General features: G+C 43.1%; 1 protein-coding gene across 1 annotated transcript in view; it reads right to left on the reverse strand.

The window, feature by feature from the left end:
• The window catches only part of LOC310786409 (lymphocyte cytosolic protein 2-like), a 106,709-nt gene that overhangs the window by 28,496 nt on the left and 54,072 nt on the right, over positions 1-24,141 (reverse strand). The window contains exons 9-13 of the mRNA XM_083647616.1: positions 23,989-24,089; positions 22,499-22,556; positions 10,078-10,155; positions 9,856-9,881; positions 7,147-7,166 (exon numbers count right to left, since the gene is read on the reverse strand). Coding sequence (XP_083503742.1) covers positions 7,147-7,166; positions 9,856-9,881; positions 10,078-10,155; positions 22,499-22,556; positions 23,989-24,089 — 283 coding nt within the window. The remainder of the gene's footprint in view (positions 1-7,146; positions 7,167-9,855; positions 9,882-10,077; positions 10,156-22,498; positions 22,557-23,988; positions 24,090-24,141) is intronic.

Here is a 24,141-nt window from a genome sequence, read left to right on the forward strand (position 1 = left end):
GTTCAGTTTGGTCAACTCCAGGCATTACACGGTACCGTACATACAGGGGAAGCAGGGTAGTTCCTGGCTCACGGTAATGTGAATATCCCATCCATTTCCCCGCAGCCAATGCAAGCCAAAACACGGCCAAACATGCCACAATAACGTCGGATAATTCATCCAGAATCCTTCCTGGGCATCCTTCCTGGGCTTATCTGACTGATAAATTGTCCAGGTTGCCGTTTTCAAGTTACTTTTATGAGTTAACGTTACAAAGCAACCAACAGTCTGCTGTTGCCAGGCAGCTAAATGTGCGCGTGCGAGTATTGTGCCCGCGTGTCAGCTCGTTCACACGCTGCCTGCAGTTACTCGAACGGCCACCGCTGTCAGTAATAGTTAGAACCTACGGATAGGACCTTTAAGTCCCATGTTTCCAGACTTTACTTGGGCGGACCACCCAAGTATATAGAGACACTGCATGTAATAGGCCACGCCCATCACGGGGGAAGAGCTCCGTTCATTTCCACACACCAGCGTCATTTTCCTTGAATTAAACATAGCTAAAAGCTGTTGTGTGGTGGGGCTGCGCAGAAAACAAATGTAAAAAATCGCCAGTTAAAGTTTTTTTGTACTCAAAAACAAGCAAAACAAGGAAGCCATTGAGAATTGGCGAGAAGAAAAATGTGGATCTAGCTGTCAAGAAGTAAGTTGGAGTGTTCATCTTCCGTATATACGATCTTTTGGTGCAACACGCAACCATGCATGTGACATAGGAGAACGCCAGGATTGGACAGGAGTTTGTGTTTTCCCCCATCTTGGGCGTGGTTTCTGAATGATGACGCGTTACGCAGTGTCTCTATATCACCGCAAGAATGAGTCCGGAAGTAGCACTTGGGTTCATCAGGGGAAAATTCTGTGAGAATTTAAGATGGGGATTTTGCTTATATGCATCAAATAAGGTCTGTGGTTAACAGAAGTTTATGGGTGTAGTAATTTGTGTTCAGAAGATCGATCACACACGTGGGCCACTTTTATGACTGTTGAAACGTTTACTGAAAATCGTGTGTAAAAAAAAACGCATTTACGTTAACTGCAATTTGTACAGTTTCAGAAAATGGTGAATTCATGAGTTTTGACGATTTGAAGGCAAGTATGATCTTGAGAACAAAGACTTCTTTAAAGTCAAGCTGAACCCAAAAATGACTTTTCTTTTCTTTTAGTTCAAATACCTGGGAATGCAGTGCACCTATTTATCACAAAAATAAAATCTCTTTAGTTTTTATTTATAATATAATTATATATATATATATAATATAATTTATAATTTTTCAAGATTTCATTGATAACAGTAATCTACAGTTTGCTGACGTCACCTAGTACTATCAAATTTCTACCCCATTTCAACCAATCATATCACGACATGGCAGCTGTCTGACGTTTCACGTTGCCTCTCTATATGGTGGCGTCAACACAGTGAAGGCTGATGTCGACTGACCCGGATGAGGTAGGCAGCAGCCAGCGTGGCGCTGCGGGAGCGCCCGGCTTTACAGTGCACGTACACACTGGATCCCTCCTCCCTGAGGCGCAGGGCGAACTCCAATCAAATCTTCATTTCAGGATAATTTTCTCTTCCAAAGGAAAGAGAAAATGGTGCCTAGTGCCTGTCATCTGGCAGAATTCCTACCCCATAAACTAACTACTAACTTGGCCAATTGTATGAAACATGAACATGAACGGTAATGTCTAAGAATGCAAAGAAATGTAACTGGCTCGTTAAAACGCGCATTCCAGGAATATTGTATTTACAGCAATAGCGATAAAGGCGCGCACTTGAGAGCCTGGTTGTCAGGGGTCGCCCCTCTGAGATTCCAGGCGGGCGGGCAGCACCAAAGCCAGTCCCCAGAATTGTCAAATCAAATCATCGACACCCGGCATTGTGCAGCTTGTGGTCCGCCTCTCAACCCTGTCACCTCAGACAAGATTTGTTTGAGTCTCCGACGCTCAAGCTATTGCATTCGCCTTCGGTTCACTTCGACTTTAAGTATTTACAGCTGAGATAATAATAAGTAATTGTGGATGCGTATGAAAAAAAGGGGACCCGGGTCATCTCTGCTTTCTATCAAGCTCTGGGGGGAGCAGGGGTGACACAACCCTCTACATAAAAGAAAAATGGGAAAAAGAGCTACAGATTCAAATAACAGAAGAGGAAGGGTATAAAGTGTGTGAGATACAATGCACATCCACAAAGTCACTTGTATGGAGGGAAATCTGCTGGAAAAATTTAACTCGCTTTTTTATAACACCCAAAATAAAAAGCAAGCAACTCGCCGCACATCAACAATGTTGGAGGCTGTGTGGTTATGTGGAGGCTGAGCAGTCGCATATTTTCTGGAACTGTACAAAGAGGCTGTATTGGGAAAATGTCAATGTGGAGGTTAACCATATTTTGGGCTATGACATTCCAAATAAATGCCCTGTGATGTATCTTGGTAACATCGAACATGTTGTGATGAGAGAAGATCTCTACTTGACCAAAGTCTTACTCGCAGCAAGTAAGAAAGCCATTACCAGAAACTGGCTAAATGCAGACACACCAAAACAGGAGCAGTGGTTGGAAATTGTTCAGGAGATCTTTGTTATGGAAAAACTGACATATCTTTTGAGAGTCAAAGAGGATATTTTTGAAAAGAATTGGATAAAATGGAACATCTATATGAGACAGGACACCGACCAAATGAGTACCTAACTAAAATAACTTTGAATGAATGTGTCATTATCTCTGGACAACTATTGTGATTTTATTTTCTTTCTGGTTATATGTGTGAGTTGAATTTGTGTGTTTTTTTAATGCCGATGTGCGGCTGATATTGTTTTGTTTATACCTATGTGAAAATCAATGAGTGAAAAAAAATCTAGACTTGATTTAGTATGATTTAGTAGCATAGTGTCAGCTGTCCTAGCAGTATAGGCAGAAAATTAATAGCTGCGAAACCTAGTTCCACCTCTGCGCAGATTCCTCCATACTGGCTTCCCCCCTCTTCTCTTTCTCTTGCTCAGGTGTCCTTTGCTGTCCTGACTCGAGTCCCTGCCTATTCGCCGACCCTCACCACGGCTGCTGTATCTCGTTGCTGGTGCATCCAGTCATTCTTCATCACCACGGCTGCTGTATCTCGTTGCTGGTGCATCCAGTCATTCTTCATCACCACGGCCATTCGTCGTCCCCCTGGCCCAATACCCGCTACTCCCCCCCCCCCCCCCCCTCCCTCCGGCCTCATCATCACCACTGACCCCTCCTCCCCTCCTCTCTTCTCGGTCAATGCCACCAATGCGGACTCGTGGAACTCTCAGATTGCCCTCGTGGAACTCTCAGATCAATAGAGACACATTTTCCCCTTTTCACCAAGCTAATTACCTCCCTTCCCTGAACCTATGAACACTTAAAGACTCAAATTTCTTTTTATTTTTTGGACTCTTCCTTATTTACATTTTCAACTTTCTTCCCTGAACTTATGTACATTTAAAGTCTACATTTTCTTTTTTGGACTCTTCCTTATTTACATTTTCAACTTTCTGTTTCTTTTTGTAAATTTCATTTCTTTATCTGAAACTCTGTAAAATGTTTAGCCCGGCATCCACTACATCTCGGCCTATCCCAGAGGGGGGTCCTCAATTGGGGTCCATAGTTGGGCCCCTTCGGTGCATCGGCCCTCACAAGTTTCCTCCTCAGCTAGTCACTGAGGCAATCCTGGGGATATAATTCTGCGGGTGGAAACTGAGGGTGGAGGGGTGTTTTGGTGTTTCCCGGCCCGGCCTTCACTCTCACGCCTTATGGGTGTGGGGGCCGGGGTGGGTGCATTGGTGCTCTCCATCACTGGTCAAGGGATGCCGGTAGGTCAGAATAGCTTAGGTTAGGATATAGATTAGCTACAGCCTAACTGTAGGCTGTAGACCCGTAGGCTGTAGACCAGAGGATTCCAAAGTCTGAGACCATGGGCCTTCTCTCAGAAATAGCATGGAAAAAGCTCCAAGAAAAAGCAGCCTTCACTCTTATTCAAATTATTAAATTAACTATTACTGAAATAACTAAAATAATTCACTCAATGACCCTCCCCTCAAATTGTTGCGCGCCGCTGGGGAGGCCCACCTCCCACTTTGGAATCCTCTGAACTGGAGTGTTATAGTGTTCAGGCTAAGATCAGACTAGAGTAGAGTAGGACAGGGCAGACTAGGCTGTAGATTAGCTAGATTCCTTGTGTGCTTTAGTTGCGGTTGATGGCTAGAGTAGTCAGATTGTCTGCTACCTCGGGCGCCGCAGCGAGATGGCCAGGCGGATTGAGTAACTGCTGTATGCCCTGGGGTCAGGCGCGGACTGGCTAATCGGGCGCTTCGGGCAGATGCCCGGTGGCCTGGCCTGCAAAAAAAGAAAAAAAAATGCAGGCCAGGCCACTCACTGAACAGCAGGCCAGTATGTATAAGTGTTCCTAGTTGTGCAGATTGCAGGCAGGCAGGTTGCAGGCAGCCAGGCAGGGAGGAATGAGTTAACTTTTCAGTCAGAAGCTGCTGAGACCCCAGCGCGGGTGGGCGGGGCTTGCTGTTCAATGGTGCCAAAATGGAGAAGAAAAAAGGTGCAGAGAGGTGGAACACAAGGAGCCTATGTTGTGTCTTGGCCTAAACTACAATATCAGTCATAGACAATTGTCTATTGCCTCTAGAATATTCAAGAGAAATTCAATTACCACTAATTTGTATTTATTTATATTAGGCTATAAAAAAAATCCCATTGGTCAAATGTAAACAGTAGTGGCTAAACTGAAAGTATGGGTTGGATTGCTTTTGGGGTTTTCTTCACAAAAGTGGAGGAGGCAGAAGCAGCACTAGCACTGCAGCAGGTGCTCCTGCAGAGCTGGAGGTGGTGTTGAACTTATCAGAATCAGGAACCTTCAGGTAGGCTACAATTTCAGAGCATAAAGTGAAACATGTAGGCTATATGCTTATTGCTTTCACATTAATGTGCTTTATGGGATTATCAGTAGGACTGCACAATACAGTTTAAAGTGGAGATGAAGCAGTTTGATTTTTTGTCATTTAACCTCAGACGAGACAAGACAGGACACTGCAGTCTTCCTTAAATTAAGTTTGCTGTGAAGCTTTTGTACAGAGGCCTGTTTTTGTTTTTACGTCTTCATATTATACTTGCAGTTATCTAGGCCAGCGTTTCTCAACTGGTGGGTCGCGGGGCGGTTTTGATTGGGTCGCAGACATTGGGCCAATTTTTTTTTTTTTTTCCATATTTCATTTGAGTTAAATTCAGATGATTGAAACTGGATTAGCCTGACCAGTTTTACTTGTTTAACAAGCTGAAGCATATGCTCTGCCTGTAATTCAAGAGAAGTCTGCCTTTTCATTTCATATTTAATTTTAGTTCAATTCAGATGATTGAAACTGGATTAGCATGGCCCCAGTTTAATTAAAAGTTATGACCAGTTTAACTAAAAAGCATATAGCCTGCCTGTGATTCAAGAAAAGTCTGCCTTTTTATTTCATATTAGTTAAATTCAGACTATTGAAACTGGATTAGCATGACCAGGTTAACTTGTTTTATTATTATTATTATTATTAAAGCAGCTACGAGCAACTTTTTCGATTGTTATTAAACAGTATAATTACAATATTGATGCATCACATCTTACCTATAATAGTAGCTGAGACCAAAGCCGTGTGAATCGGAGATTGCTCCCTTAGATGATTATTAAGTCTGTGTCTGTCTAAACTCGCGTCAACAGGGGGCTCTCCCTCTCTCTCTCCTTACCGCCGGACCGGATAAACGCGGAAGTGAAACCCGGAAGTGAAACGCAGCTGCCTGCCTACCCTGTTCGCGCTGCCTAGCAACATAGCATAAACAATGTGAACGCCATGCATACTCTCGCGAACATCTCTCGTTATATTCTAACAGGTTTTTTGGAAGTTATTTTGTGGTTATGGCCGAAGTGGCTGCTGCAAACCGTTTCATTTCACTTCCTGATCTTCCCTGGCCACAGAGAGACTAACACTGGCCGATTCACTCGGGGTTCAAACGAGACTACTCTGCATTGGTCTCGTCTACTATTAGAGGTAAGATGTGATGCATTGATATTAAATTTAGACTGTTTAATAACAATCGAAAAAGTTGCTCGTAGCTGCTTTAACTTGTTTAAAAACATATAGGCATGTAATTCAAGATAAGTCTGCCTTTTATTTCATATTTCATACAGTTCAAATAAGACTTTCTGAGCATGACCAGTTTGACTTGCCTGTAATTCAAGTCTGCCTTATTTCAATTGGTTTTTAGCCCTAGTTGCACTTCTGTTGCACTTTTTTGTTCATTTGAGGTTTATAACAGTGCATGAAGGCATTGTGTATTAAATTAATGCGCTATTTTTTGTGCAATAAATTTGAGTGGTTTAAAAAAAAATCTGAAATTTGGGTCGCGACTTCATGACAAGGAAAATAGTGGGTCCTGAGGCTACACCAGTTGAGAACCACTGATCTAGGCAATGTTGAATTCTATTAGTGAACAAATAGGTAACATGTAACATCACGTTAGCATTATATTCACCAAATCTTGCTTCAAACGGCCCAGATTTTTCATGTGTGTCCGCGTGTGTTGGCCTGGCCTGCATGGTATCTAATGAGCGGCCTGAATTATGGTCCCAGTCCGCCCCTGCCTGGGGTTAGGCGATAAATGTAAATTTAAATGTCACTCTTTTCAGCTTAGATATGATAGATGCTTATTTCCATATTTTCTTGGCTGTTTATCAAATGGGGGATTGTCTGCTCGTATAGAGGGAGCCTTTTGTCCATATATGGCTTTTTCCGCTTCAGTCTTCTCTCATCTTCTGGGATTCTCTCAGTGTGCCCAGACAGAAGATGGTGGGTTGAGCCACACCCGTGTTGATGTTAGCAGTAGTATGATGACAGTCTATGTTAGTTATATGTCTGTGTGGAACATTTTCCTTTTGTCCCATCTTCATGGGATTCTGAACTACTGAGAGGATCTCCTGGAACCTCACGCATCCAAGATTTGGCCGAGTGTCAGGATGCTACGCATGGAAGCTACAGCCAAGCTAGCCAAGTGTGTGTGTGTGTGTGTGTGTGTGTGTGTGTGTGGTGTGTGTGTTTCAAACCTACCTCCAAGTTGGTGTGCCCGGCTGTAATAAACACAGAGATCACATCAACAAGCTGCCACATAAGTTCCTTCCTCATTTAACAAGTTATACATTGTAACTTAATGTAAACTTCAAAGTATTGTTTACACTACAGTAACCCAGATACACTCTCAGACGTTTCCCAGCTGTGAAAAACAGAAGAACACACCTGAAGCATCGCTACAGTCTGCAATTGTTCAAATATTACCCATTCAGTTATTATCAAGAGTAAGTTGTTTACTGCATACTGTAACTGTTACCTAAAGGCAGATAACCAAAATGCAAGGCTATAATCAGGGTTCCTACACATTTTCAACTGAGAAATTTCATATTTTTCCCATACCTTGATTTGTTTTGAAGATTTTGTCTGGTGCTCAATATGATTTAAATTTTACATGTATATATTTTGCCCCTGCTAACTAGGTGACTGAAGATTGTTCTTCACAAGAACAACAACAACAACAACAACAACAACAACAACAACAACAACAACAACAACAACAACAACAACAACAAAGTGGGTCTACAATAACATAAGAGGAATTATGTGTATCAGACCTGAACCAACATTTTCCAGACTTGGAAATGCATGATCAAATTCATTTTTAATACTTTCCCAGACTTTCCAGACCTGCATAGGAACCCTGTACAATTCATTGTAAAATAGAAAAATAACAAACCAGAGACAAGCCAGCTCAATACATGTATAGAAAAAAGCCACTTTTTCAAGAATTCAACAGTGCTAATTGATGAATCAAAATCATTTCCATTTAAATATGAATAACAGTTGAGACTAAAAAGAAGTAACCAAGGCACTCTTGTAGGTGAAAAAAGTTAAAAAGCCTTTATTGTATGGCTAATGCATAACGCGTGGAGTGCGTTTCAGCTCCACCTTTTCTTTTCTTTCCCCCCGCCTCTCTCTCATTAACAAAAATGTGAATAATGCACGCATCCTATTTGCCACAGTTGATAGACTGACTAACCCGCCGCTTTGGGTAACACCTGAGTTTCTCTCCACTGTCAAATGTAATGAGTTTGCTGCCTTTTTTACGGACAAAATTATTAATATCAGGCAGGCTATTAGTGGCTCCACACTAAGTAATGATGCGAGATCACCCTACCCACAGAACCCTAGCTCGATAAATTTGTCCCAGTTCAGCGCTATTGACTACAACATTTTAGAGGAAACTGTGCAAGGCCTTAAATCATCTTCGTGTTGTCTCGACACCCTTCCAACAAGTTTTTTTTAAAGCATTTATAGCTGCTTGTCGTCTGACTTACTGCAAATAGTTAATAGCTCCCTTCTGACCGGCACCTTTCCTGAGTCCCTGAAAACTGCAGTTATTAAACCCTTACTAAAAAAGTGTAGCCTTGATACATCGGTAATCAGTAACTACAGTACAGACCAATATCTAATCTCCCCTTTATAGGGAAAATAATTGAAAAGGTTGTTTACCTGCAACTCAATAGATTCCTAACCTCAAACGATCTCCTAGATAAACTCCAATCAGGCTTTCGCCCCCATCACAGCACCGAAACCACGCTTACTAAAGTCATAAATTACATCAGAATGAACACAGACTCAGGAACAAATTTGATTCTAGGGCTACTGGATCTTAGCGCTGCGTTTGACACTGTTGACAACTCAATATTATTGGACAGGCTGGAAAACTGGGTTGGACTATCGGGTATGGTCCTCCAGTGGTTCAGGTCCTATATCCAAGACAGGAAGTACTTCGTTTCCATTGGCAATTACTCATCTGACGTAACTACTATGACATGTGGGGTGCCTCAAGGATCCATTATAGGGCCTGTTCTATTCAACCTTTATATGCTCCCTCTAGGCCTAATTATGCAAAAAAACAAAATAGCTTATCATAACTACGCTACGAACCGTCTAGACCTCTCAGGTCAGCAGGGTCCGGCTTACTAACTGTCCCTAGGATCAAATCAAATCATGGGAAGGCCGCATTCACCCACTATGCTTCTGCTAGCTGGAACAAACTGCCTGAAGACCTCAGATCTGCCCCAACTTTACTTACTTTTAAAAATAGACTAAAGACTTGTATGTTTACCGTCTGCTGACAGCTGTTTTTTAGGAGATGTGTGTGGCCTATAAAGGTTTGAGTCCAACTATTATAAAGGTTATGGACATTTTTAACTGCTGCGCCTGTCGCTTAATGCACTTTTTATGCTCTCTCTTGTCCTCTCAAATCTGCACGCATAGCTAGTTCAGTCTGCATCCCATGTGTTTTGGTTCATGTTGTTTTCTGACTGTGCTCTGTTTGTGTGACTGCTCTGCTCCATAACGCACTTTATGTTGACGTACTTTATGATTGAGTTTCCTTTAGGCACCTTTATTTATTTAAATTTCCACTGATGATTGTACTGCTGAATGTACTGCTGTGTAGTACTGTACTGCTCTCAGCCCCTAGTATAGCTATTGTATAACTATATCTATATGTATTTAACTTTTCGATTTTTGTATCTTAAACTGTACCTGTGTAATTGCACTTTTATTCTCCGGTTGTCTTTTTAAATTCTGGCAGGGGGACTGCCAATGTAAACTAGCCTCTGGCTACAATTGGGTACTTTTACGCTATACTGTGTTCATGAATGTACACCGTCCCTCTATATCAAATAAAATAAATTCAAATTCAAATTTAAATTGAAAGGTAGTGTGACCGCTCACCTTGTCCGCAGTGTTGACGGTTTGCGCTGCAGAGATGAAAAAGAAAATGTTTATGAGCGAGACAACATGAACGCCAGGAGAGAAAGCTCTCCCTCACAGACAGTCAGACAGACAGACATAGAAAGACAGACAGACAGTCAGACAGACAGACAGACAGACAGACAGTCAAACAGACAGACAGTCAGTAAGTCAGTCAGACAGACAGACAGACAAGAGTTATACCTCGTATAGGAGACTGGTTGGACTCTCTGTCTCTGGTTGGCTTCTTGTCACGGAAGACCCGCGGTGGCTCAGCAGGATCTGGACACGCACACACGTGCGTGCGTACACACACACACACACACACACACACACACACACACGCACACACACACACACACACACACACGGTTAACAAGGGACACACTGGAGGCCACCATCCCATATATCTGGGAAGCCTCTGCTTCCGTGGAGATCTTTGAGGGGCAGCTGAAAACCCATCTTTTCAGACAGGCGTTTAGACTTTCGTAATTTGAACTGCTGATTTTTTATCTCTTAATTTGTATTTAAGCTACGTATGTCATATTTTCTGTTTTTTTATATCTGCTTTTAAATCACTGTGAAGCACTGTGCATCCGTGCTGAGAAGGGTGCTATACAAATAAAATTGTACTTACTTACTTATATACTTATATATCACGACATCACATGAAATGACATGATGACATCACATCACATAATGTTACTTAACACGTTGAGTGCCATAGCCGAGATATCTCGTCTTACATAATCCAACGCTTGAGTGCCAAAGCCGAGATATCTCGTCTTACATCTTTTTCAGTGGTTTCCACTAGCTGGCGCCCTTGGGCAATATGTGAATGTGGATCCGACCTCTCCCGCTGCCCCGGAAGTACTCTAACAAAGATTTCTATATAAGGAAGGCGGGCTCTTTGATCAGCGTGGGTAGTAGGTAAATTTGAGCGAGAAAGACAGAGACAGAATTACATAGCGATTTATATATAGAGAATTTCAGCAATTTAGCAATTTAGAGTCAGATTTAGAGCGAGTTGGTTAGCGTAGTTGATTTAGTTTGTTAGTTGTTAGTACAGTAGTAGTGTTTAGTATAGTCTTTATAGTAGACTTAGTTTAGATACTTAGTTAGCGGGTAGTTACAGTTAGTGTTCATTGTAGTTAGCTTAGCACATTTAGCGTTAGCGTCAGTTCATTTTAGTATTTAGCCTTTATTCTAGTTCAGTTTATTCTAGTTCAGTTTGATCGAGTTGGTAGCCGGTAGATTAGCCTTATTTCAGTTCAGTTTGATCTAGTCGTAGCAGTAGTTGTTTTATTTCAGTTTAGTTGGGAGCGGGTGGCGTGTTTGTGCCATGCCGGCCAAACGCAAGCGGTCTTCGGCGGCTGCACGCAAGCGATCGGCCGATCAGAGATCACTGCTTGATTTCTTTTCCGTCCGAAACGAGCTTGTGCCGGAGACCGATTCCGAGGTCTCGGATGATGAACGGGGTGAGCCTCTGCATGTCGCGGCTGCGGCTGCAGGGCTCACGACTGAGTCCGAGTCGAGTGACCTCCAGTCTTCTCCAGACGCGGAGGATTCTGAGGAGGAGTGGGCCCCGTCGAGGAGCGAAGCTCCAGAGAGCAGTGGTAAGACGATGTTTGAGATGACTTGTGTAACTTGTGGAAATGTAATTACTATGACTATACAAAAGCCAGCAGTCAGTCAATTCATTTTACTTTATTTCAGACTCTGAACAGTCTGAAGATGAGCCTGAGGCAGCCAGCTGTAGCGGTACTGGTGCTACAGCCTCTGGTGCCAGGAAAATGGGTAAGAGCACACTTCAGAATCAGGTTTATTTTCACATCACAGGTTCCAGCCAGCATTCAGTACCACACATATAAAAAACACTATTTTATGGTAATTATGTATTTCTATAATTTGCAGATTGTGGCAGTGGAGCTGGAAGTGGGAAACGGCCTGCAGGTCCAGGCTGGAGTGACGTTGACTGGGAGCCAACCCACATCCCCTTCACAGCACAACCGGGTCCTCATAGTGGTGGTGCTGCTGAACCAGTTGACTTCTTCCAGCTCTTCCTGGACGATGAGCTGCTCCAGGCTATTGTAGTCCAAACTAACTTGTATGCACACCAGTGCATCAGTCAGGTCAGTGAGGCTCTGCCACATTCAAGGCTTGGGAGGTGGAAGGACACTACAGTGGCAGAACTCAAGAGCTTCTTGGGACTATACTTCCTCACTGGGATCGTCCAGAAGCCTAAACTGGCCATGTACTGGTCCACAAATGAACTGACTGCTACCCCCCACTTCAACAAAACCATGTCTCGCAACCGCTTTCAACTGCTAACAAGATTCCTCCATTTCAGTAACAATTTTGATGTTGATGGTGCAGACAAGTTGTTCAAGGTCCGGCCAGTTTTGAACGACCTGTTAGAAAAGTTCAGAGACATGTTCACACCGAGTCAAAACATTAGTATTGATGAGGGGATGCTCCTGTGGCGTGGGCGGTTGGCCTTCAAAGTGTACAACCCACAGAAACCCATAAAGTATGGGATAAAGTCCTACATCCTCTGTGACTCCCAGACAGGTTACTGCTACAACATGAAGCCGTACTGTGGTGAGCGGTCCACCCTAGGCGAGACGGTGGAGTTCCTCCTCGGGGACTTGGCAGGGCAGGGGTACCATTTGTACATGGACAACTACTACAACTCTGTTGGAATGTGTGCACAGCTGCTGGAGTGTCAGACACATGTCTGTGGCACTCTGAGGAAGAACAGGGGCGAGCCACCTGCTACCATGGTCACCAACCACACCGTGAAGCTGGGGGAAACGGTCATGCGCCACAATGGTGGCACCATGGTTCTGGCCTGGCGAGATAAAATAATCGTGAAAATGGTTTCCACGCTGCACGACGACACGATGGAGACGGTGCAGGTCAGGCAGAAAGGCAGCAGAGAGAGGGTCGCACACACAAAACCCAAGTGTGTGGCAGACTACAACAAGTACATGAATGGGGTCGACAGATTGGATCAGAACATTGCATACTATCCGTTTGCCAGGAAGACATCCAGGTGGCCCTTCAAATTTGTCATGTACATGTTTCAGATCTCTTTTTATAACGCCTTTGTTCTGTACAAAGCTAAACACCCAGCTAAACGCCAGAGAAAGTGTGAAACATTGCTGGATTTCATCCTGAGTGTTGTCGGTGCATGGACCAGACCTGTGGTGGGGGGTGGCGGGGAGGAGGTGGGGGCTGGCGGGGAGGAGGTGGGGGGTGGCAGGGAGGAGGTGGGGGCGGGGGGCAGTGACCAACCACGCCGGCGACCATACCTGGACCCTCAATGCAGGCTGGAGGTCAATCTAGCGGGCCATGTAATGGTCCTCATACCAGCCACACCCAAAAAAGATGCCCCAACGAGGAGGTGTAGCATGTGTGCAAAGAAAAATCTTAGAAGAGAGTCACGCTACATGTGTGTCAAATGTGGGGTCTCATTACACAGGGGTAGCTGCTATGAGGAGTACCACTCAGACAAGAACCTTGCTCAGCGGCGCTGGCGCTGAGTAGGCATGGGTCGTAAAAAAAAAAACCTGCCAGGGATTGTTTTTGCTCTTTGTTTGATTGTTTGCTAGCTAGCAGGAATACATAAAAAGTACCTGCTGATTTTCATGTAACTTTATGGATGGGTGTAACATGGGCCAAGGAAGTACCCATTACATTTTGGAGCAGTTCTGGATTCGGTGTACGAGCCCAAACCGGTTTGATCACTAACCGAAAAAACCTATAAAAAAAAAAAACCTATAAAAAAAAAAAAAAGCTGAGTGACCTGTGGTCTGCTCTTGTTTTGTATTTATTTTGACATTTATTTATTTTATTATTTGTATTATTCCTCCATTATTGAAAACAACTATTGTTCAGATGTCTGATGTCTCACTGATGCCAAAAATAAATGGTTAAAGTGACTGTTCTGGCTGTTTGATTGAATTGCACAAAACTGCATTTTTCTCAGCTTTCCTTCCCAGAGGCCAAAACCATGCTGTATTCAACGGCTAATATCTACATAACTACTAACTCTACAAACTAACTCTTTTAGACAGAGAAAGCACACATTCTATTACCGTAGTTCTTTTTAGATGATTGGTGTTCACGAAGTCTTAACAGAAATGAATCCTCGGCTGTTGTAAAATGAGCCAGAATCGTCAAAAACACCCCTGGCACAACTTACCTACAGGATTGAAAAAATGGCTGGCACTCAATGTGTTAACATATCAACACTGCCAGGTATCAGAGGGCACATTATCTCATGCCTTCTGGTTCTGCCCTTCACTAACAGGATTCTGGGCCAAAATATTTGACTGGTACTCTAAAGCCTACAAAATAACCCTACAACTGGAGGCAGAACTTGCCATCTTCGGCTGCTCGGAGTCCTCACTGAACTTCCGTACAGCTGTGCAACAATCTCTGACATTGGGGACAACAAAAGACGCCAAAAGACAACAAAAGTCGCCAAAAGACTCATTCTGAAGGAATGGAAGTCCTCCTCTTCACCTTCTTTTCAGGTGTGGCTGATGGACATGATCTCTGTTGTTCAGATGGAGAAACTCAGGTCCCTGAGAACCAACACGCTTGGAAGGTTCTCAACTATCTGGGACCCGTTTTTGGCCTACTTTGATGAGGTTAAGAATGACCAGTAACTGAGGTTAGAGGTGACGGATGGCTCGCCCAGCTGGTGTCTCATGGACCCTTTGCGCGGGACCCCATGCACTTTTTAAATATATATAAGCACATATAAGCACCTTATGCGGCTGATAGCGCCATGTTGCAATGTTGATGTATGTTTGTTTTGTTTTTTTCCTTTCCTTTCCTGTGTCTGAGCCTGTTTGTCTTGTTTGTATATTGTTCTCTACAAATTTAAAATAAAATATAAAAAAACAAAACATATCAACACTGCCAAGTTCTCCTGAGCTAAAACATCTGACCCAAATCTAGCAGCCTGCTGTCAGCTATTCAAAACATGAACTAAGCCAGTGGTTCTCAACATCTGGTCCGGGGACCCCCAGGGGTCCTAGAGAGGGTTCCAGGATCCACAGTTAACTGATAAATTGTTAAAATTGCACCATTATTTCATTTACAAGAAGTTAACTTTATTAAATAATGTAGAAGAATGACTGTTCTGATCCTACAGTAGTTTCTCTGTTATCTCTATCTACAATACAGATAGTCATGGAATTCTGGACAAAATCAAATCTGACAATAGAGATCTGACAATAAGATTTGGGTCTGAGAGACAAAATCAAATGGTGGTCTGTGGCTCTAAATTAGGGGTCCTTAATATGAAAAAGTTTAAAAATCACTGAACTCAGGGACTTCCGGTATGAGCGCAGTAGAGATGGCTGTGTGAGAGAGACAGCTCCCGGGCCAGACCCATAATTTGGCGATTAATAGACTCAAATGCGAATTATATAAAGTGAATAGAGGGGCGGATGGCAGAAGGACTGAGGAGGAGTCGATTGCGGAAAGGAAATAAAACTGAATCGCCCGCGCCCAAAGTAAATAAAAATAAGAAGACGTTAGCCAACCCAGGAGCTAACCTAGCTGCTACACAGAGCTGCGCAAACATACAAGCTAGCTCCCGAGCTACCGGCCAACCCACGGACCTAACTAACGAGGAGGAAGACGGGGCGAATATGGAGAAGGCGATGAAAGAAATGGAGAAGAATATGCTGGAGGCGATTAAAATACAGGGTGAGCAGAATGAACGGATGCACGAACAATTGGGGCGTAAAATGACGGGCATGCATGAAGAGGCAATGGGAGAAATCCGAGGCCTAGCGAACCGCGTCGGAGTAGTGGAGGCTCAGGCCGAGAAAACAGAGGGGTGGACGGCGGACATGGCTGAAGAACTACGTGAGGCTCGAGAAGAACGTGACGCTATGCGGCGAAAGTTGATAGACATTGAGACCCGAAATAGGAGGACCAACATTAGAATAAGTGGAATAGCGGAAGGGGGGGAAGGATCCGACAAGGAGGAAGTGCTGAAGTTTATGGAGGATTTTCTGAAAAAGGAAATACCAGCACTGGTTGACGTAACCCTCAATATACAGAGGGCCCACCGCACATTTGCAACGAAGCCAGCCGACGGAGAACGCCCAAGAGCATTTGTGGTAGCCTTCCAGGAGGACAGAGTCAAGGACAAGGTGATAAGGGAGGCGTGGAAGAAAGGGAACATTGAGATGAGGGGAAGAAAGGTGTATTTTGACCACGATTTCCCAGTCGAGGTGGTCCAGAAGAGGATGATGTACAATCCCATCAAGAGAGCCCTAATGAAAGCGAAAATACGCTTTCAAACGCCAATGTCAGGTATGAAGATCATGTGGGACGAGGGGAGAAACCCAAAATATTACGCCAGTGCACGGGAGGCGGAGGAGGACCTGGGGGCCAGGAGCATAACGGTGGAGAAGACGGTGGCGCCAAATCGTCCCAACAGAAGGGAAGGGCGCGGAGTGACAGGGAGCGGAGGAGAGGAGAGAGGGGCGGCCGGAAGAGTGGAGAAGAGGCTGGAGGAGTACCGTCGCGCCTGGGAGCAGCAGAGAAAATAGACTGAATGAAGAGTCGCTTGAGATAATCAGGGCCCGAGGGGCTTGTTTCTTTTGATCGCAGAGAGGAGAGAGGAGGAGCGCTTATCGCTGGACTGAGAGGTCGGTATTGTTCGGGCGTCTTACCTGGATAGCCGACCTACACGCGGGGACCTTCTTCGAGGAGCCTTTCCCCACAGACCTACCGGCGAGGTCAAGGTAGAGAGGGAGTCATATCCTTCTCATTTGGAAGTCCATTTTTGGTTTGATTCTGTTTTCTTTAAATCAGTTTTGTTTGTTCGTCAGAGTCCTTATGACATTGTTATTGTTCTGTTTAGATACAGTTATGATGTTTGAAGTTTTGAAGTGCGTGATTAGGGGGACAAGTTCTATCTGTTTTCTTTTTCTGAAGTTAGATGGGGTCTCTTAAATTGAAAATTGCTTCATTAAATGTGAATGGCCTAAGTAACAAAGTGAAACGAAGCAGGGCTCTAGCCAAAATACGGAAAGATAAAACACAGGTAATGTTTTTGCAGGAGACGCACATGCCACTTGAAGAACATGTAAAATTGAAAAAATATGGTTTTAGGAATGCATTCTTTAGTTCATGTACGAACAGCAGAAGGAGGGGGGTGGCGACGTTGATTTCAAATTCGGTTTCTTTTGAGTTAATAAGGGAGATTAGTGATAAAGAGGGTAGATACATTTTAATAGTGGGTAGGATCGAAAATGTTTTAGTTACACTGGTCAACACATACACCCCACCTGAGAACGATAGAACATTTTTAAGGGTTTTGTTTGATATTATAAAGTCTGAAGCAGAAGGTATCCTGGTTTGTGGAGGAGACTGGAACACAATACTGGACTATTCTCTAGATACAACGAGCGCAGGGAGACATAATCGTCAGCGATCAAAGGATTTGAAGGTTCTAATTAAAGGGGCGGGGCTAGTAGACGTGTGGAGGGAAATGCACAAAGGGGAGAGGGGGTACACTCATTTCTCATTGACTCACCGGGTTCATGCGAGACTAGACATTTTTTTTATGAATAAGGAGGACAGATACAGGGTGCTAGAATGTGAGGTGGGGACAGCAGACATTTCGGACCATAACGTGATATACATGACTATACAATTAAACATTGGGAAGAGGGAAACTTTGTGGAGGTTGAATGTGGGGATTTTAAACAGGGTGGAAGACAAGAAACAAATTAGAGAAGAGATTAAAGAATGTATTGGAGATAATAATAACGGGGAGGTTAGTCCGACCATTCTATGGGATACGATAAAAGCTATAATGAGGGGAAAATTGATTTCGAGGACAGCATTTATAAATAAAAGTAGAAGAAAGAAATATGATGAACTACAGGGGCAACTTAAAAAGTGGGAGGGGAGGCTATTGGAGGGGAATGAGGGGGCATTGGAGGGGACTAGGGAGATTAGAAAACAACTAGAGGAGCTAGGGAGGGAGGACTTAGAGAAAAAGCTTAGATTTACCAAACAGACATTTTACGAGGCGGGACCTAGGGCGACGAAGATATTAGCAGGGCGACTGAGGGACCAACAGACTAGACGGACAATACATAAGATTAGAGACCCTAGGACGGACACAACAGTATTCGGACCCGAGGAGATCCAAAGAGTATTCAGAGAATACTACGAGAAACTATATGCCCAGCCGGAAGAGGTAGAGGGGGAATACGTAAATCAGTTTTTAGCAGGATTAGATCTCCCGTCCTTGGGGAAGGAACAAAATGAAGTTTTAACAGCCCCCATATCAGCTAAAGAAATATACGCAGCCATAGCACGTCTTAAAGCTAGCAAGAGCCCAGGTAGTGACGGATTCCCAAACGAATGGTATAAGACCTTTAGAGAAGACCTCGTCCCGATTATGGTGGATTCATTTAACTGGACACTCGAAAAGGCGGAGGCCCCTCCCTCGTGGAAAGAAGCAATAATTTCAGTTATTCCTAAGGAGGGTAAGAATAAAGAATACTGTGAATCATACCGACCCATATCTATACTAAACGTAGACTATAAGCTGTTTACTTCTATAATGTCGAAGAGAATGGAACAATTCCTCCCTAGATTAATAGACGAAGACCAAACGGGTTTTATAAAAGGCAGACAGACTCAGGACAACATTAGACGCTCAATTCATATCATCGACCATATAGATAGACACCAACTGGAAGCAGCTCTAATTAGTCTCGACGCGGAGAAGGCGTTTGACAGGGTCAGCTGGAGGTTCTTATTCAAGACAATGGGGAGACTTGGCTTTGACGATAAGTTTATTAAGTGTCTACAGGCACTGTATGACGGTCCATATGCTAGAATAAAGATTAACGGGCACCTAACGGGCAGGTTTAAACTGACTAGAGGGACACGCCAGGGATGTTGCACTAGCCCCGCCCTCTTCGCGATTTACATAGAACCATTAGCACAACTGATTAGAGATAGCAGTGAATTAAGGGGCATTACGGTGTCGAATCGGGAACACAAGATAGGACTATTTGCTGATGACGTTATTGTTTTCCTCGAAGACCCAGATAAAACGTTCCCCAGCTTGATGAAGATACTAGAGAACTTTAGTCAAATGTCAGGATATAAGTTAAATGTTTCCAAAACGCAAATCCTCTCCATAAACTACACGCCCAGTAGAATGATTAAACAAAGGTTTAGACTGGAATGGGGGGCAGATGCAATTAAATACTTGGGGGTGACTATGACTAGAGACCTGACAGATTTATATGACAGGAATTACACAATAATCAATGAAAAACTGAAGAGAGACTGGTCCAAGTGGTCAACTTTGATTTTAGATTTTAGTTCAAGGATAGAGACCATCAAAATGAACATACTACCCAGACTGCTATATTTATTCCTTTCTCTCCCAGTTAAGATACCTGAAGACCAATTCAAGGCCTGGGATAAACAGATTTCTCGTTTCATATGGGCGGGCGCCAGACCTAGAGTGAAGTACAAAACATTACAGATCAATAAGGAAAGGGGAGGTTTGGCTCTGCCTGACCTGAGAAAATATTACTATGCTGCACAGTTAAGGTATGTGGTATACTGGTGTACACCTGATTATGAAGCAAGGTGGAAAGAGATAGAGATGAAAGTGGGTAAGGGCAAACCTCAGACTAGGCTGGGAGAGAGAGAAGGGATGGTGAGAAAGGGAGAGAATATGGTCCTGGATAATACTATAGATGTGTGGAGGGAAGTGGTGAGAAAATTTAGGATGGAGGGAGACATCAAACTTTTAATTTGGCCCTCACAATCATATGGTTTTACACCGGGCAAATGGGATGCGAATTTTAAAAGGTGGGAAGTGAAGGGTATGACTACGATTGGGACCATGTTAACTGAAAAGGAGTTTTGTTCTTTTATTTCAATCAAGAGGGAACTAGAATTAGGGGAGTCGGATAGATATAGATATATACAGCTGAAACACTTTTATGATCAAGGGGTGAAGAAACACCTATCTGAAGAGGGAAATGGGCTGGTTAATTTTTTGATGGAGGCCCACAAACACACACCAACAAAAATTGTCTCCAAATTGTATAGAATTATTCAAAAAATGACTGGGGACAACACACTATATGTCATGGAGAGATGGAAGAAAGAAATGAATATTGATATAACAGAAGATGATTGGCATTCTATGTGTGACACACAACATAAGTCTACTCGATCCAGAGGATGGAGAGAATTCGGATGGAAAAATATAATGAGATTTTTTATTACACCACAGATCAAAAGCAGACAGACACACGAACAACAGATATGTTGGAGAAACTGTGGACAGATAAATGCCAATCATCTTCATATATTCTGGGAATGTGAAAAGATTCAGGGGTTCTGGTTGGACATCACTCAAGTTATGCAGAGGGTTATGGGGTATGACTTTCCAAAAGAGCCACAGATTATTTATTTGGGAAAAATTGAGGAACACATTGCGATGGGAGACCTTTGTTTGTTCCGGATACTGACACTGGCAGGGAAGAAGGCGATCACAAGGAGATGGCTGAAGGAGGAACCCCCCGAAGTGGGGGAGTGGATCAGTATTGTGGAGGAAATCAAAACAATGGAGGAACTTACTGCACGTCTGAGGACTAAAATAAATGCCCACTTCGACTCATGGAGGAAGTGGAATACTTATAGGACACTGGTCTAAAAAGGCTCCCCCACCGAGAGAGTAACTATTGGCCACTCCCCCTGCCAGTGTCGGTGCACTTATTATTTTCTCTATTTGCTTTACATGTCTATCCGGATCTCCTTTCCCTAAAAAAAAAAAAAAAAAAAAAAAGAAAAAGTGTTTGACCTTGGAATGGTGAAGATAATAAGTACCTAATTTAATTAAAAAAAAAAAAAAAAAAATGGAAAATTGAAAAATTGAAAAAAAAGAAAAAAAAAGTATATATTAAAAAAAAAAAAGAATAAAAATAAATACCCACTTCGACTTATGGAGGAAGTGGAATAAATATAGGTCACTGGTCTAAGAAGATCCCCCCCATCAGGTGTTGTCCACCCCCACCCTGTCAGTGTCAGCACACACATATTATTTTCTTTTATTTGTTTTACATGAGTATCCAGGTCTCCTTTCCCCCCCCCAAAAAAAAAAAAAAAAAAAAAAAAAAAAAAAAAACTTGTCTGTCCTTGAAATGGTTAAAAAAAAAAAAAAAAAAAAAAAAATCAGTTAAAAAGAAAAAAGAGGAATAACTGAATAATAACAAAGTAAAAATAAATAAATAAATGCCCACTTCGACTCAAGGAGGAAGTGGAGTATGGAATATATAGGTCACTGGTCTAAGAAGATTTCCCCATCGAGAGAGAAACTGTGGTTTATCCCCCCTGTCAGCGCACTCATATTATTTTCCTTATTTGTGTTCTTGTTTATATGTATATTTTGGTTTCCTTTTCCTAAAAAAAAAAAAAAATGTGGATTTATCTGTTTGTGAAAAGATGAAAATAAAAAGTATAAAAAAAAAAAAATCACTGAACTCAGTGGTGTGATACAACGCAATTACAGTCGAAAAAAACTTTTTTCAGCAGCTTCTGACTGAAAAGTTAACTCATTCCTCCCTGCCTGCAGCCTGCAATCTGTGCAACTAGGAACACTTATACATACTGGCCTGCTGTTCAGGGAGTGGCCTGGCCTGCAAAAAAACAACAAAAAAAACAACAACAACAAAAAATTGCAGGCCACGCCAGGCCAGGCCACCGGCCATCTCCCCGAAGCGCCTGATTAGCCAGTCCGCGCCTGGCCAAATAGGGCCTTGCATTCTGGCCCGAGCCCGAGGGGGCCCGGGGCCCAGCCTGACCCTAGGGCCGGGCTAGGGCCGATTTTCACATCACTAGCTAGCCCAGCCCTGTTTTTTGTTTTGTTTTTTACCGATTGAACTGACACATTGTGGTGTTCAAAGTGTTTTAATGAATTTTTTTTAGTATAGTGTTGATTTGATAGGCTTAGGGCTACCCGAAATTGATCAAACACATAAGGTTCCGGGGCAGGAGGGGTAGGGCCAGCTTGATGGAGGCTTTGGGGGAAATTGTACATGAAACATGGAAGATGGACCCCCCACACATACACACTACTTAAGACAATTAAAAATAGCTATATATTGTTGTCTTTTACAGCAGGGTTTATTTTGCACAAATTCATAACATATTTTTCTCATGTTTTAATAATAAAAAAGAAATGAAAGCTAAATGTGTTGTAATTCTTTCGCCGTGGTATAGAAAATGGTATCAAGTATCGATATTTTGCTGGGTATCAATATCGAAGTTGAAATTCTAGTATCGTGACAAGCCTAGTGGGGACTCTGTTTTATTAAAATATTGTTTTACATAAGATTGGACTTTAACCAAGTTATTTTGTGTGTCTAAACATAACCGTTACGCTCTCATAAAGATAGCCTCCGGTGGTGGCATCAAAAAACGTCGAGAAAGGGTACCCAGTGTGTTAAAAAGTGATGTCAGTGGTCGTGACAAAGAGGTGGAATTTGATGCCCTGGGATGAGAAGGTGTTGGTAGTTTGTAGTTGTCATTCAGAGCAGGTACTTACTCTTTCCTGGCGGTCTCCGAGGGGAGTGGTCTCTTCTGGATGGCGAGGGCTCCGCTGGCTACACGCGCACACACGCACACAAACACGCACACACACACACACACACATACACACACTAGAATTTGTGGCTTAAAGCTGCACTAAGTAACTTTGCACATTGGCAGCCCCAAATGGCAGTGAGAGGGAACTGTTTGACTACAACATGACCTGATGTAAACTGCATCTGATCTTCAGGTGATGTACATACGCTTCAAAAGGCATAAAAGCGATTAACGTTTGTGAAGATTATCCTGCTGAATGCAAATTCATGTTCCCATAAACTTTTGTTAACCACAGACCTTATTGGACGCATTTAAATGAAATCCCCATTCTAAAACCCCATAGACTTTTCCACTGACGAACCAAAATGGCAGCGATTTCTGATTTCTGCCTACAAAAATACGTCATCCCTGCGGTACTCTATGAGTAGATGGACAGTGTTTACCTTCTCTATATTGTTTTCCATATGGAGAAATATCTTCAGTTTGTCTGCCTGCAGAAACTCCACCCCTGCCAGCTGCAAGTCATTAAGGCTCGTTAAGTCTTTCAATGTGATTCTCCGTGGATGTGCGCATACTTAAAACAATTAAAATAAACAATAACAGCCGCCCTGTAATACCTAAAATACACTACAAGAGTCATGCAGTAATACATTGGCGCTTTTATTTTGAAACTAAAATGATGTCTAGCTTCCGTATGGTTAGTGTAAGCTATTTTTTATGAAGGTGCTATATAATTTGTTTATGTTCTAGACAGCTATGCACCGTAGGCTCTTATGTTGAAGACAGGAAACGGAAGTGTGTGTGGTTGTTGTCGGGGCACTTGACGCTATGTTATGCTAGACGCGGATGGGAAATAAAGCTGACGTCTCATGCTGAGATTGTACAAGAGTGGAGTTGCCTCCGTTTATTGGCTTTTTATAGCAAAGTATAGGCACAGCCTAACGCTCGGCTACAGTTACTATGGTCACGTCAGTTTGCTGGTTATTTGTGTTGTGGGTTCAAGACGATACCGTCTTATAACATGAAAGACGTGAGTTTGCTGTGCGCACAGTCAGGTAGTGTATTTTGATCTGTGATTCCAGTCGTGTCATGTATTTCAGTGAGTTTTTCAGTCGTGATAAAAAGTCTTAATGAACCAGTCGTGTAGTGTAAACTCCCAGTCTTTTCAGAATCACAGTTAAGATTTCAAGTCGGCTAGTGGATTTCCTACATAAGCCGCCTCGAGCAAGATCTGTTCCCTTCAGAGTCCAGAATGACGTGTAACACGTCATTCTGATACGGAAGGACCTGGAATAAACTGCAGAGCTCTCGGCACAGGAAAACATGAAGACAAGGTAAAGGCTTTCCATCTGCATATATTACTGACATTGTAATGATACAAAGTGGGTTGAAAATCGGCAAAGCCTTCCTTTAATAGAAAATGATGATTTGAGTCTTCTGCTCACTCACCTGCCGGGCCGTGGTGGAGGGGGTGAGGCCCGGGGGGCGGGGGCACACCGCAGGGGGCGGACCGGGCGGATCTCTGCACGACACGTGGTGGTTCCTGTTATCTACACACACACACACGCACACGCACACGCACACACAGGGTAAAGATAAGAG

This window comes from Poromitra crassiceps, assembly GCF_964638095.1.
Source record: "Poromitra crassiceps genome assembly, chromosome: 1".
In the NCBI taxonomy this organism is placed as follows: Eukaryota; Metazoa; Chordata; class Actinopteri; order Beryciformes; family Melamphaidae; genus Poromitra; species Poromitra crassiceps.